Source organism: Pygocentrus nattereri, chromosome 24 (assembly GCF_015220715.1).
Source record: "Pygocentrus nattereri isolate fPygNat1 chromosome 24, fPygNat1.pri, whole genome shotgun sequence".
Classification (NCBI taxonomy): domain Eukaryota; kingdom Metazoa; phylum Chordata; class Actinopteri; order Characiformes; family Serrasalmidae; genus Pygocentrus; species Pygocentrus nattereri.
This window is the reverse complement of record NC_051234.1, coordinates 2,991,293-3,007,448: the sequence shown is the minus strand read 5'-3', so window position 1 is coordinate 3,007,448 and position 16,156 is coordinate 2,991,293. Positions and strand designations below refer to the sequence as shown.

At 42.2% G+C, this 16,156-nt stretch overlaps 1 protein-coding gene across 3 annotated transcripts in view; it reads right to left on the bottom strand.

Annotated features, from left to right (window-relative positions):
- csmd3a (CUB and Sushi multiple domains 3a) overlaps positions 1-16,156 on the bottom strand; it is a 534,059-nt gene that overhangs the window by 36,035 nt on the left and 481,868 nt on the right. For all 3 annotated transcript variants that reach the window (XM_037534188.1, XM_037534189.1, XM_037534190.1), the window contains exon 60: positions 5,656-5,829. In XM_037534188.1, coding sequence (XP_037390085.1) covers positions 5,656-5,829 — 174 coding nt within the window. The remainder of the gene's footprint in view (positions 1-5,655; positions 5,830-16,156) is intronic.

Below are 16,156 nucleotides of genomic sequence, written 5' to 3'. Positions count from 1 at the left end.
CTTACATCAGTCTCAGAGGCGTAGTAGCACTTCTAAGGGTATAAAAGAGGCGGGAAAATGGTGATGTGAAAAATGGATTATGACTTTTTGATCTATAAACACACATAAATATCATAAGTGAACCTCAGGAGGAGGAAAATAGAAGAAAAAGGTTGCGAACGAGCTCTTTAAAAGCTTTCCGCTGAAGACGGTGACTGGTCGAGCGGCTTGGGCTGCAGTGCAGTCCACGGTGCTGAATGTGTGTTAGCATGATTAAATACATCCATTAAAGCCTCTGATTCAGCTCTTTAATATTCACACTTGCTGCTTGAGCTTCGCCCTGAGAGCCACAGCACTAATACCTGAGCTGCCACTCTGGTTTGCTCATACAGACATGATTTGCAGTGCTTTAACTGCATATTACTGTAACGCTAATCCCGTAGCTCAGGCAGATCCTCTCCCGGAGTGAATTACCATTCGCGCCTTATCAGCACTAAACGAGCAACAGAATTTTTAGAGGTGGTTTTTTTTTTACCCCACCCTGGAGATGCATTTTTCCCTCACCCCTCCTCAGCAGCTGGCACTGTGCCATGATTTACTCCAGCAAAATTTTCTGAAAGAATTGCAAGTGAAAGCTAGAACAGTCAAACCACGACAGACACATGACATGTGGGGTCATGGGGGTCTCTGTACAGCATGATCACCTGGAGGGCTCTCAGGGCCAGGCTGAGTAAGGCTTTCTTATACTTCCTTCAAAGCGGAAGGACGTCCTGAACTCCAGATCACACTGCATGTACACTGGCTGTCAAAAGTGTCGTGACTCCTACAATCCAAGAGGGCGCGCTTTCTTTGCTACAGTAACTTAAAGGGACTGCGTCTAGTCTAGTCATATTCTAGTCAAAGCAGCCTTTATGTTCAAGTTATTAATCTGTCAGTGTTAGAAGCAAAAGGAGAAAACATATTTGACAGAAAATGCCTCAACAACTAAATGTAACGTCACTGTAAGGGTCCAACCTGCACCGCCTGCTGCCAGCAGAGGGCGACGGCGGCGAGGCGCCACGGACTAATCAGGCTAACCTGACACACCTGTGACCTACGGTACCTATTCTTTAAAAAGAAAAGAAACAAAACTGCCCCGAAACCACAAAGAAAAATAAAAGAGGGCCGCGAAAAGAAATTGCCTCAAAAATCAAAGAGTAATTACCCCCAAATGACTCAAAAAAAAAAAAATAAAATCCAAGCCATGCAATAGTATTAAACCTAAAGCTGACCTTCCTCTCATAATCGCAGATGAAGCGCCTTGTTTTCTGTTTATCTTTTGTTTTAACTTTCTCTAACCCAGCCTTTGTTTGAGAACGCCGCGTCTGCCGTTTCCTTGGTTTGCTGTTCTGCCCCGCCCCCTCATTTCCGTCTTCCTTGAGATGCTTTGCCTGTGTTCACCTGTGCGCCCCAGTGGCGCAGCGGTAGCACCGTGGACTGCTGACTACTACAGCAGTGGTTCGAACCCGGATACAGGTTACTTCACTAGCAGCGTTAAACACACACTCCGTTGCCCCTGTACATCGTATAGTAATATCTTATTACTCTTTTTTTTTTGCTGAGTTTCTGTTCTGCACTTGGGTCCGCCTCCCCGCCGTCCCGTAACGATAACATTCTTCAATATTAGGTGTGTCCACTTTTTACCACTATTGCAGCTTCCAATCTTTCAGGAGACTCGCTTTCAATTAAACAGAAATCTGCAGGGATATTTTTCCACACCTCTGAAGTTCAGTCTTAGAAGTTGGTTGAACTTTCTGCTTCTTATGATCATATGTAACCGCAATTACTCATTTGGACACATCAGTCCATAAAACCTTGCTCCACATCTCAGACATCCAGCTTCATTTTTCTGTTTCAAGTGTCCTTTTTTCTTCTATGTCCTTCTCTAAGTAAGGGCTTCTTCTCAGCTACACCTGCCACACGGTCTTCTGCTTTAAGGACTGTCTGCCTGATGTACAGTTTAATCTGTCTTCCAGGTCTTCCAGGTGAATGTCAGGAGACCCCCTAACCGCTTGTTCCTTTTGAGTTTTTCCTTCCCTATGGAATTGGATTTAATGACTTATTACAAAATGCATTATGTATAATTATAACATAACTAAATCTATTTACTAACAAGTCTCAGTCTGCACTTTTCAAATCTCTGATTTATTTATTTATTTTTTGGTTAAAACTCACAAAAGGGGGGCGCAAAAATGCGACAGATGTTTTTTCTTTACACAAGTCTGTACACCAGTCTTAATAACAATAACTATTTCAAATTAAATCCAAATCATGGTAAAATATCTCTTCTACTTACAAACACATGTGGCGTAAACGGAAAGGTTGGTCTGCACTTTCCATTTTTTCCTGTACTTTCTCCTTACCCAGGCTAACTTTCTCAAAAATACCTCCTGAAAAAAGAATAACTTGCACATAAAGGCTGTTTTGACTGGAAATGAGATAAATGAGATGCATGGTTAATTAATGTTCCTGACCTTTGCACAGTGCTGTGATGTAAACACAAAACATACAGTCCATAAATAGTAATTAAGCTATAAAAAAACAGCCCTTTTTAAATCCATTGTTTTCGTGATGTCATGGCAACCTTTACATACAATATTCTGCCTTTCCGGCCTACAGCAGTTTAGCCCCGGGTGTTCACCCAACCCAATATTATAAGGCGTTTTTCAGGCTGAACTGCTTTTTAAATAAGCTCCAATACCCAGCAACCAATCAGAACGGAGCATAAAGGCATCGTAACACAGACTGTTTAATTCTAAATGTTAACAATAGTTTGGGAAAGAGAACCTTCAAATCATTATTTACGCAAAAACTGCTCTTCATACTGTATCAGTACAGGGGCTATGTCAGTACACATGACCTGTGTGATGTACAGGGTCCCTTTTTTAGGTGGCTTGACCAGAGGAGGATGGGTCCCCTCCCCTGGTGAGCCTTGGTTCCTCCCAAGGTTCCTTGGTTCCTTCCCCAGCTCTGAGAGAGGTTCTCCTTGCCACTGGCGCCCCTGGCTTGCCCACCTGGGGTTTTTACATTCATGTTAAAACTTTGTCTTTCCATTGTTAAAAGCGCCACAAATAAATTTGATTTGATACCAAGGAAGACACTAACAGGGGCAAAGCCCTCAGCTAAATATATCACAGGAAAGTTTAGGAAACAGCTGTTTGATGGTCACAAACGCACTTGAATTACGTTTTTCTAACTTAAAGTAAAAGCGAGACTTCTAAACGTGAGAAGAGAGCAAGGTGCCCCCCAAAACCATTTGACGGCACTGTACTGTGTGGTGTTCATGTTCACGACTTTTGACTGGGGGCAAATAATGAGTTGTTTACACAGCTGGTGTGTTTGCGTGGCTCGGGAGAAACTCGGCTAAGCGCTGTATGATGTCTGGCCCTTCATTACAGAAACGAACTCTTAGAACTCTGCTGTTAATTACTGTTATTACTGTTATGTTCTGTTATTATGTAATTATAATTGATGTAATTGAATATCGTTGCTGCATAATGAATTAAATTAACGTTCTGCATCCACAGGTTCAAGTCTAAACATCTGACTTTTCATTTGGATCAATGTCAAAAACATAGACGTAGCAAAATGTGAGGGTTGTTATTTCACTACTCAGACGATATTCATATCACAATATACAACAAAGAGAAAACATAACAGTGATAATAAAAATAACAAAATACTGCAATAATAATAATTACTGTTATTACCAGTGCTATAATTGCTGCCATTATTATTATTATTATTATTATTATTATTATTATAGCAGTACTAAAAGTTGTTTTCCCACTGTTTAAATACTATGACACTGTAATAGTTGCTTTAGTATAGAAGCAGCTATTAACTTTTTACCTCTTTGCTCATCCTCAATTCCATTTTGCTCACTGTATTTGTTGTCTAAAACAAGATTTCACCTCTTGCTGGATCTAACAAGGACATCTCACCATTCCAGGCTTGTTAAGTTTTGCTAAGTTTAAGTTTAAAAGGCTGGACCCCCTTTTGCCTTCAGAACTACTTTAATTCTTCATGTCAGACTTTCAACAAGGTGTTGGAAACGTTCCTCAGAGATTCTGGTTGGTTATTTGAGTTCCTGCTGCCTTTCTATCATCTGGAACCAGTCTGCCCATTCTCCTCTGACCTCTCACATCAACAAGGCATTTTCGTCCACACAACTGACCGCTCACTGGATATTTCCTCTTTTTCGGACCGTTCTCTGTAAACCTAGAGATGGTTGTGTGTGAAAATCCCAGCAGATCAGCAGCTTCTGAAATACTCAGACCAGCCCGTCTGGCACTAACAACCACGCCACGTTCAAAGCCCCTTAAATCCCCTTTCTTCCCCGTTCTGATGCTCGGTCTGCACTTCAGCAAGTCGTCTTGACCACCTCTACACGCCTAAATGCAGTGAGCTGCGGCCGTGTGATTGGCTGATTAGCTGTTTGTGTTAACAAGCAATCGAAAGTGGCTGGTGAGTAAGTTTGGATGGGCTTTACCAGCTGATTTGTGGTTAACAGTCTCCTGGACCAGGGTAAACAAATTTACAGTGCTCTTTAAAGAATGAACATTTTCATTGATCCGTGACAGATTTGTCAGTTTATTCTTGCTGTATGTGTGAAAGACTGGCCCGTGTGAGCTCTAGCAGTTTGAAACGGACCCAAATGTGTCCAAACATAAACAAATGAAACAAGCTGCCCAAACACAGTATTCTTATTAAAACAGTCGTGTGTTTAGAAAGTAGCCCACACAAACCTCTTCCCTGGCACTATATAAAATTTACCTGCACTGCACTTTAAAACTAGCCAGGACTGTCAGGGAAACAATGAATCTCGTAACCCTGAGTGACGGTGAAAAATCTGTGTTGCCCCACAAAGCAAAACAATAGAGTTATAAGTATAAAGACCCCGCCTGACTGACGTGTCATGCGCCCAAAAATACATTCACTTGGTAAACCTATACTGATTAACACAGGAGCAGCTGCAAGCGGCACTGGACGCTGCAGTTTTGAGTTATTTCGGTCCTGTTTGTGGTCCACTGTGTTTGGGCTTCTAACAGCGTCCACTCTGTGGCAAAATTCTTTTCACGAGAGGATGACCTACCAGTATTCTCCTTCATACCCGTATCCCGCCCCGCCCTACTAGACTGTACAAATTCAAATTGTACAAAAATATTTTTCCTTCTACAAACACAAATATGATAGATACATGGATGTTTAGAATCACGTTCCACAGAATTTCTCTGCTTGTTTTAACGAGCCTTGGAACATTTCATATAAAACTGAGAGCTGGAGAATGATTGAAATGATTAAAGCTCCACTATGTAAGATATGGGGATTTGGCGGCCTCTCTGGTGGAAATGTGTAATTGCCCACAGTGTGTGGAACATTTTGTAACATGGTTTGCGCCTCAGACCCTTTCCTCCGAGTGGAAGACTGGATGCGAGTTGAAAGAGAATTATATTTACTGATTTTAATGCAGGGTTTAGCATCTTTACGTTGGCAGCCCTACCAAACACAACACGCTTTTCACTGGCGATAACTTTGAATTCAATAAAGAGCTTAAAATGATGTGAAGAGATATGAAATACTGCCAACACCGCCTCTGCCAGCTATCCTGCAGTTACAGTTAACTGAAAGACTCACGCATGCAGAGTGGCACCTCCCCGCTCCAGGATCCGTTGGCCACGCAGGTCAGCACAGCAGGGAAGGACAGCTCGTAGCCGGTCAGACAACGATAGCCCACACTGGAGCCCCACTGGAACACTGACCCCTCCACCTCTCCATGGGCCACGCTGGGGGGAGGAGGGCACGTTACCGCTGCAGGGAGACAGTCATGAAGAAGTATTAGGATGGACCCGCTGAAATGAATGCAAAAGCACAACTAAAAACGTGGCAACACTTCACCTGAGGTTTATTGATTAATCATCACCTTCCGTTTTAATCCAAATCAATCTAATTGAAACAGTTTCCCTCCTTTACTTGGAACGGAACTGAGCGGTCAAGCCTTGTTTGGTGCCCGAAGTTTGTACATCCACTAATTAACACTGTGCAAACTGCTCGAGGTTGGACTCAAAACTCCAGAGAATTCTTGGGCTATGTTTGGAACAAAATTTCAGACCCATTTAAAGCTTTAATCATCATCTATAAAAAAACCGACCAAGGCATGTTGTGTTCTGTATATCTTACAGGAGCATCAGCCACCTTGCAGCCTGACATTTTCCACACTTTTGCCAACTTTTCTCAGTGCCGAACTTATTAGAACCTATTAGAACTAGGCCTTCAGAGTTCAAGCCATAAATGTCACAACTCGGTCAAAAAATGAGGGAAAAAAACAACCTAGATCTACAATAACTCTAATTTCAGCCAGCTGGCTCTACTCTATGGGAATCCTGATGATATATTAGCACATTTGTTGGCTGTTCTAGATTAAACCCAAACATCTGAAGGTTATAAAAGACATTTCATGTTATTTAAAGCTTGCAGCAGACATTACCAGAGCCCAGCTTAGGGTCGCCACGGTTAGACTCCAATTGGGTGCATCTGAAACTTCTAGGAGGCCTAGGGTGATGTTCTTTGTGCTTTTCACAAAGTTGTATTAAAATGTGATTGATTGATTTCAACTATCGACAATTATTCTGAAGTGTTAGGCCTTCAGTCCAGCTCTGGGAAGGCCTAACCAATGAGAAACCTCCTTTTGCTTTATTTACCTAGAAACCACAGAGATGGACCACAGAGAGTTTTGATGGACTCATCTGTCACCAACTGAAACTATGACCTGGGAGTATTACTACTGCAGAGTTTAAACACAACAAGCCTGATTCTTTTGAATAAAAATGAACCCTGAAGTCATTAGGACTGCTATGAATGGCCCACCATTGACTTTTACAGGTAACGGTATGTGGTACTGTGCCAGAAACCACATAAGCAAGTCTATCTAAGATTCATTAGCGACTGGACAGGGTTTGAGGTGTGTGTGTGTGTGTGTGGTGGTTCAGGCATGCAGTTGTTCTAAATGGTGGCGATAAGCTTCCATTGCTTGTTGGCTACATTAGCCTCTAAACTAAAGAAGCAAACGTCAGACACCAAACATATCTTGATGGATCAACTATGTCGGGAAACGGTGTAAGTTAGATTTGTTCCTTTAAGCCGAGGGTGGTCAAACCTTCAAAAACTAATTCTGACCCCAAGCCTAATCTTAACATTAGGGAACCAGCCCTGTGACCGGAAGGTCGCTGGTTCGATTCCCTCGGCTGACGGTCCATGACTGAAGTGCCCTTGAGCAAGACACCTAACCCCCAGTTGCTCCCCAGGCACCGTGGATAGGGCTGCCCACCACTCCAGGCAAGTGTGCTCACTGCCCCCTAGTGTGTGTGTGTGTGTGTGTGTTCACTAGTGTGCATGTATGTGGGTGTTACACTGCACGGATGGGTGAAATGCGGAGGTCTAATTCCACAGCCGGCAAAATGGTTCCAATTCTAATTTGAATAAATTACACAGAAAATAAATGAACTCAGTGAACTCGATCACTTCAGTCATTACTGAGCTCATCTGAAGCTTCAGATGCAATAAAGTGAGAATACATTTAAATCGATACTATTCATAGCTTGGGCATATGCCACGGCTCATCGTCCATATGTTGAGGAGGAAATAAAAACAACAGAGAAAACCCCCCGACCTTCCACTCTCACTCCATATCGACAGAGGACAAGTGGAAGAGCATGATCTGTATTTTGAAACGATTCCTTCTGCCCTGCAGCCGAGCTCGAAAACACATATCGCAGCGCACGATGAAAGCCTACCGCTATCTTCTGCTGCAACAAAGTTCCTTTTTCTTTTTTCCACAGTTTTCTCTGATGCTCCTCGTCTTCAGACTTTTCTCCCTACAAAAGCAGCTTCCCCTGTGTACTCGGTACTCAGACAATGCCAAGCGCTGACGGTGGATAGCCATTAGAACTGGCCGCTTTGGTTGCTCCTCGTTTTCTCTCTATTCTCCTGTGATTGAGGGTGAGGATGTACAGAGGCTTGCGAGTGGTACGGTAATAAATAAAGCAGGACGGCCAAAGCAGCAGGTATCGCTCCTGCTCTCCCGCAAGCATTGCGTCAGGCCTGCAGGACCTGTAGGCGGCGGAGAGCTCGCGAACTCTAGTCTGGGCGCCCCGCTGTTTCTAGAGAGTGCTGCCTCGCAGGGGTTTTCTGTTACATATATATGAAGCTATTGAAGCATGAGAGATCCACCCTGTGTCAAAGGTAACCAAGAGTAAAGAGCAAAAACACTTCCGACACTGTTGCTAATTAATGGGAATGCTTCTGATTTTTCTAAACTAGTGTATCACTTAATCGTTGAGAGAAACAAAGTAGTTCAGAGAGGTTTATGGAACACGAATGCTACTACTTTTTTAGCTGCAATGTCAGAAACCATAAAGTTGATTGGATTTGAGATGAACAACTGTGCATTGATCTAAGCATGCATATTGCGCAATGCTAACCGGTGTACATAAGCTTCTATTACTTGTTAGCTGAGCATCTCATCCTGGAGAGAAAGGACTAAGTGTTGGACTAAGTCCTACTGTCAATAAACTGCAAGCTTGGCAATGCCACAGCCATCCTTTGCTGGTAGGCCCAGATCAAGTTACTTGGTGGGCCAATACCAGACACATTTTTTGGTGGTCAGAGGACTTTTTCCAGTGAAGACAAAAGAATACCAAAGTTATGCCCACATTAATGAGACCACTGGTTAACATTAACCCAACAACCAATGCAACCCTTCCTTACAAAGCATGCATCTGCTCTTAACAAGGACAACATTTATTCCAATGAAGATGACAAATTAAAATCGGACAAATTAAAAGTGTATAATAAAGCCAAAAATAATAATAATAAAAAAAAAAAAACATATCGCCAGTCATTCTAGGCTAAAGCATACTGCCGCAGCGAGCATGAAGCATGTTTTTTGAACCATTTATGCGTTTGATTTATGGACCTTTGACATCCTTGATGCCTTTTGATTATTCCATACACTGAACTAGACATTTGCTTTGTCACTGACGGCCCATTTTAGCTTTTGTGTCACTTATTTGGCTAGTCAGCCTATGAACTACACTTCCCAGAGTCCTCCGCCTCATCACCTGAGTCCGGGAAGATCATCAGCGGCCAATCACCGCTCAAGGTCGCCTGAAGACTGATGTTCACCTGTATGTTTTTATCACATGACCTGCCTAGATGGTATTTTAGCCCGGGCTATAGTCAGGTTCACTGCGAGGTGTTGCTTTCCTAGAGAAACTACTGAGCGTTATTCCAGGTTTGATCTCCCGTGTTTCTGACCTTGTGTTTTCTCCTGTTTCTCGTTTACGCCGCTTTTTGGATTTTCCCTTTTGTGCTGTTGCCTGGTTTATTAGATATTCGGTTTTTGACTCATTGCCTGTGTTTTGGACTCTGCTCTGCTTTTCCCTGCTTGGTTATGTTCGCCTTCTGTGTTTTGTGGTTTACTTTGGAACTGACCCATGCCTGTGTATTGACGACGATATCTCTGCCTGAATCCCAAAGTAAAGCTTCTTCTCTGTTATAACCGCGAGCATCTGCTTACTGGTCATACGTTACATTTTGTAATGTTAGTGAAAGATTATCATAAGCACCATAGACATTAATGACAGACATTTAATACATTTTTAAATGGGCAGACCACGGCACACTGTACGAAGACCGATATCTCCCTTTCATACATTCCCTAGCTGAAGCTTCAAAGTCAAACATGCTGATGAACTGAAGGGAGATTGTGAGGCGCAAGGCTTGAGACAATAGCGGACGGCATTTTTAAGCTTGTGCTCAATGTGGGAAGGCAGAGGCCAACTCAGGCCTACTTGTTGCTATGCCCCTGTCTCGTGATGTAAGGATATATCTGTGGGCAGAGCATGGACAGGTCATATGTAGAGACCAAAAAAAACATGCAGCCGTTTCTCTTAGCATTTCCACATTTCTCCAATGCATCTCCAGTAATCACTTGTGATCGCCCTCCCGCATTTACTACGCGAGTCTCTCACTGTGATTGTTTTCAGACAAAAGCATCTCGCAAGTGCTTGTCTGCATTAATGTACAAGCTGTTACAAGATTTAGATTACATGGACTGCTAACACAACTTGTAAACAAATTTTAAAAAATCAAACGAAGAAGCCAGCAGAAGTAGAAGCTACTTTTGTCTCTGCTGTGATGACAGTTGGACAGTTGTTCTTTGCTGTCAGGGACACATCTGGACCCTGCAAATGTTGTCAAATGTGTCCCTGACCACTCCCAAGCCGGCTTAAGAGATCGAATTACATTTCATCGGACTCCTTTGACACACCTACTCCTGATATTCTCTCATACAGCTTAATGAGGAAGCACCTGGGATGCTTTTCCAACCATCCTAAATCACAAATTTCAGGCATTACATCTCAAAATAGGTATGATTTTGTACAAAATACATAGTTAAGATCTTTCTTACCTACTGCTATAAGGCTCTGCAACAGTTCTCCTTACTGCAGAGACGGTACTGATCTCCTGCTGTCTGAACTGTGCTGAACCACATCACTGTATCGCCTCTTCGATAAATACACACGGTGCAATATATCACGATTACTGTAATGACATGTTCACTGTGCACTTTACACTACAATATTGATGCAACTCAGAGTTAGTGATGTCTATAATATGTGCTGTTAGACCTCACATCACTCAGTGCCTGCTGTCTGTAAATACAGCGACTCTCATATGCCATGTAAATATGTAGATAGGCATACTTTTATACTTTAACTTATGTCTAGATCTATCTATCTATCTATCTATCTATCTATCTATCTATCTATCTATCTATCTATCTATCTATCTATCTATCTATCATCACATGTACCCATGTACCCCATCTCTCCATAGATATTGAAAATGCTAATAGACCTTCTATTGGCAAAATCAATCGCATTCAGTCTGGGGTTTCAAGCAATGCTTTAAATTGCAAATCTGCGGTTTGAAAAGGAGAGGTGGGAGATGCAAAACAAGTCCACTGATATTTTGACATCGCTGCAGAGAGAGGAAGCCGAGGAGAGCAGCTGGGTTTGAGCTGAGGATGAATAAATCATGAGCTGTTTTGACGAGTAAGTGTCCCAATAAAAAAAAAAAAAAAACAGAAGAAGAAAAAAAAAAAGGAAAGAAACGGAATCGCAGCACTCCTTCACACACTCTCCATTGTAAATAGCCGTCCCCTATTGTATAACACGGAGCTGCAGAGTCGCGGCTCATGCGCTATCAGCCGCACTTCAGAATGTAATTACATATCGCTTTATGCTCGTTAATTTCACATCACTCTCATTTGTGTAGTAATTAATACAGTTAAGTTTACGCTAAATAAAACTGGTGAAGGTCTTGTGTGAAAATACACAGCTGCATGTGATCCGGGGCTGACGTGAGTTTGAACGGAGCTGTTAATTATGTGTTGATAACACTGATGCAAAAGACTTTGCATTAAAAATATAGCAGGTTTTTTTTGTGTAAGACATACACAAAGTGTCAATTTTTGCTGTTACACCTCCTCTTCTCACTAAATAAAACAATTTCTGACTGTTTCATATATATGATAAGAATGCAGAGCTGGACGAAGTATACAAGACATGTACTGGAGTTAAAGTCGAGACCCCCAAGGTAAAATATTCCTCCTGTAAAAGTAGAAGTTCCTCCCTTTAGACCTCCACTGGAGTAAAAGTACTAAAGTATTTACCTTCAAATGTACTTAAGTATAAAGTAAAAGTACTAAAAGAGTAATTCTGGCTCTGATGTCCTGTTATCATTTTTATAACCAGACTGGCTTCATGAACTCATTTCAGGTGAAAGTCCTCCAGCGTCTCTCTTGGTAAACCAGTCTTTTAATAGAACGTCATTAATTAGTGACGCTGACGTCTATTAAAATGATCAGAAGCACAAAACACTGAAGGTAAACAGTTTCCATCAGGGAGAACCGAGTGGCTCTGAAATCACTTTTTACACACAAGCAAAGTTTCAGTTTCAGATTTATTTACAACTTAGTTCCAAGTTTAAGTTGAATAAAAACTGGCTTTAAACTCAGGATCACAGATGAGCTCCTTTACTATGTTGATCTGTAGGCGTCTGTTCATAAACATAAACCAGCCCAAACTCATTTACTATAAAATGAAATGGTGTTTGTAGAAATTCAGAAAAAAGCCGCGTCAGTCTCGACTGCATATGTGGACATATTTCTATATTGAGCTCTATTTACACAAAGTTAGGTTAGTTCATCATTTATGTTGAACAGACTCTCCCAAAGTTTTACGCTGCTGCGCTGACGTTGAACCGCGTGCTGCACCGGGTCGGTATGACCAACAGGTCAAAACCAGCTCTAAACAAAGTGACCGCTGGGCCCTGATTGGTGCTCTGGCTTTGCGCTTCTTTCGTTTTGACATGTTACGTTTTTATACACACAGAAACCAAAAGGAACGACAGATTTCTCAAAATGTAGGAGGAAAAAGTCGGATATTAGACTCTGAAATGTAGTGGAGTGAAAGGAAAAAGTCCAGAACGGAGAAACTTCAGTACAGATACACCAAAAATACTAAAGTACAGAAACCAATTACATTTACTTAGTTACTGTCCACCACTGTAAGAATGTGATCTAACCAGTCCGACATCGCTCTCATATCATCACTCTGATTAAACGAAACAATAATAATCCAAATTCTGTTCTGGACGAGTTCACATGCTTGCTCGGAAAAAAATTGACATTACATCCAGCACGAAATGAAGCTTTTTTGAAGCATCTTTTATGTAGTAATAGAAAACATGACAATGAAACAATGATAAGCACTTAATGATCTGATTTCCACCGTTAATGAGATCCCGCACAGAAAAAAATCACAGTATATCCAGCAATGAAGGAAGCCTTATGCATCTTTTATACAGTGATAGACAACACAGTAACACAGAGGGCTTCAAGTCTACTCAGCTAAAACTGAAATAAAATGATCTATCTGGTGCGAACAGCAGTGAGCATGAGGCGACACTCCGGCAGCAGATTTAACCCTCTGGGGTCTCAATTTTCAATTTTCAATAGAAATCAGAAAACTGGGAATTTCCAGATTCCATCAAATTGTTACTGTCGGCAAGAACTAAGACAAACTGCATGTTTCACCACTAAGAAAGCCTAATTTAATCCTATTTAATTAGATTTAATGCAGTGTAGTACACGAATGGTATAAAATCATTGCACTCGTACTCAGTGCTGATGATTTTTTGTGAGTTCAGACTTATTCAGCGAATGTTGTGATGTATATTGTGTATTGAGAATATACTTTTTTTAATGATCTAATTTTCCGCCTAATGAACCGGCAGGATTTCATGAAGGAATTTGTTGTCTAGCCTGACTACGGCGTATCTACTGCAGGTATAAGTAATATAAAACAGTAAGAGGTCATGGCCACAGGGCCTAAAAAGAAGAAAGAGGTGCTGGGTAATGAAGCTAATAAATGCCACCCAATAGTGTGATGGTAGACATATTAAAACTAAAGCTCTTGTAATCAGGGCACGTCTGCGTAAACTAATTCAGAGGTGGGAAAGAGTGCGAGGACTGGCGCTGCTGGGTACAATTTAGGTAAAGGCGAGTTATTTTTTAGACTCCAAAACGTGGCCTACAGCCGAAACAGAGGAAATCCCCGGGTTTACAGCATTAAAAGTCAAGAAGCGAGACTGCCACCAGTTATTGTACAAACCTGAACATTAGGAAAAGCGCCTGAGGTTTGGGAACAAAGAAAGCCAAAGCAAAAGAAGACCAGGGTCACTCTGAATTAATAGTTCATTTGGATAAACTGCAGAGTCGCCACAGGGCCTGGAAGTACTGGCAGGTATGGAAGCAACACGCTGCGCTGGGCCAAATGAGCCTGTGTGAGTACGACGGTTTTTGTTTTTGTGGACCGTGGAAAACTGGGGTAACTAACTGCGTCAGAGCCAGAGAAAAGTTCCCGACAGGGTGACTCATTTTCACAAAGGCCGCATTTCATTATTAAAACTAAAAGAACATTGCTAGTGTTGCTTTTTACGTGTGTCCCCTCTCTGTTGTCCTTCAACCACCACTGGACATGATGATGTCTTCATGTTCTGGTCAGTAATAGAAAGACTCATTTCTGTTTAGAACAGCTGTAAGGTTAGCTAGGCCAGCATGGGCATTGCCAGGTTTCAGCCATGCCATAAACCAGCCAGGCCGTGAGGGGGGCTTCGTACTTTAACCGTGAAAAAAGTAGACGAATAATACCTGAACATTATGGGTTGACCTCTTTAAGTGCTCTACACACACGTTTCATGGTGTAACACAAAAGCGCAAGAATTTCTTCACTATGTGAATCCGAGGACGGAGGACGTCGGAGGACGATGGATATCGGGGGGCTTTTTGAAAGTAGCTGTAACAGAAATAATGGGTTTAATTACCTTTTTATCCTGAACTTCCATAAAGCACCCTAACTTGGTCCACCTAACCCTAACCCTAACCACAAGCTGTGCCTCGATATGAATACTACTGTACTAAATAGGATGTTCCAGATAAGGTAATGGCACCACTAGAGTTGTGCTAATTTGATGTGCTGTAAAGTATGTGGTGAGACGTACTCACACAATGCACTGTCTGTGCAACTGAAACTGAAACTGAAACCTGGGCATTTTTAATATCCAGTCAACAGTACCAACTGGACAATGGAGCTCAAAACTGGACTCTCTGATTCAAAACCAGACTCCTGGCTACCGTATCTAGCTCTGGTGTTACCAATACCAGAAACACACTCAGCAATTTCCTTATCCTTCGGGGTTGCACGTGGTGCTGGAGCCTATCCCTACAATCTTTGGGGCGAAGGGCAGCAAACACCCTCGGCAGGTCATAACCATTCATTCATTCATTCATTCATTCATTTTCTAAGCCGCTTCTCCCTCAGGATCGCAGGGGATGCTGGAGCCTGTCCCAGCGGTCACTGGGCAGAAGGCAGGATACACCCTGGACAGGTCGCCAGTCCATCACAGGGTGGGCAGACAGACAGACAGACAGACAGACAGACAGACAGACAGACAGACAGACAGACAGACAGACAGACAGACAGACACCAACACTCACACCCAGTGGCAATGTAGCATGTCCCAATGTCTTCAGACTGTGGGAGGAAACCAGAGAACCCGGACACGGGGAGAACATGCAAACTCCACACAGAGAGGACCTCGGTCACCCGGCCGGGGAATCGAACCCAGGCCCTCCTCGCTGTGAGGTGACAGCGCTACACACTGCCCCACCCTGCTGCCCCACCCTGCTGCCCTATTTAGCAATTATACCTTTGGTGTGCAATTTATATTTCAATCTGCACTGTATTATAGATGACATTATTTTATATAAAATATCAAAGACTATAATGACAAGTAATTCCACGCTTTTAAATGGAAGTGTAAATAACATACAGCTGCATGCAAAATGCATCCGGTTAGCTGACATGTTTTGCTGTTTTTCCAAGTGAAAATTAGGATGTTAACAAATCCTCTACAAAGAACACATTCTGCGCATTTTAATGCACAATTACTGTTTATTTGTGGAAATTAATCATTAGAAAAAAAAACCATAAAATAAAAAAATTGCCATAACTTTTGCACAGTTTGTAATTTCTTAATTTTTTCCCAAACAGTAATTTGCATTAACATGTGCAGGAATATGTTCTCTGTAGAGAGACTGTATTATTTTTAGGTAGAACATAAGCAAAACGTCATTTGACCAAATTTTGGCACATGACTGCACTCTAACCGTCGCATTACATTTCATAATTCAGCATTTTTATTGGGGGTTGAAAATGTGAGCTGTCCCTTCCATTGTGTGAACATCACATGATGAATGGACCAACAGATGCTGTTCAAGATTACTTGGAGTTCAATCTCGTTTCCATTCCAAACACACAAGGTTTTGTCACCAGAGCGAGGCAGAGGTGTGACCCCGTGTCCTGACAAGGTTTGAAAACAGACGTGACTGTGTGCAGTCGCCGTTTGGCATGTGTCACACGTAGCATGTTGAGTAGCTCATCTCGAAGTGCGTGTCCCGTAGGCCTGCCCCGTGTGAGTGCGGATGATGGACGGCCCGCTGCTCTTCTGT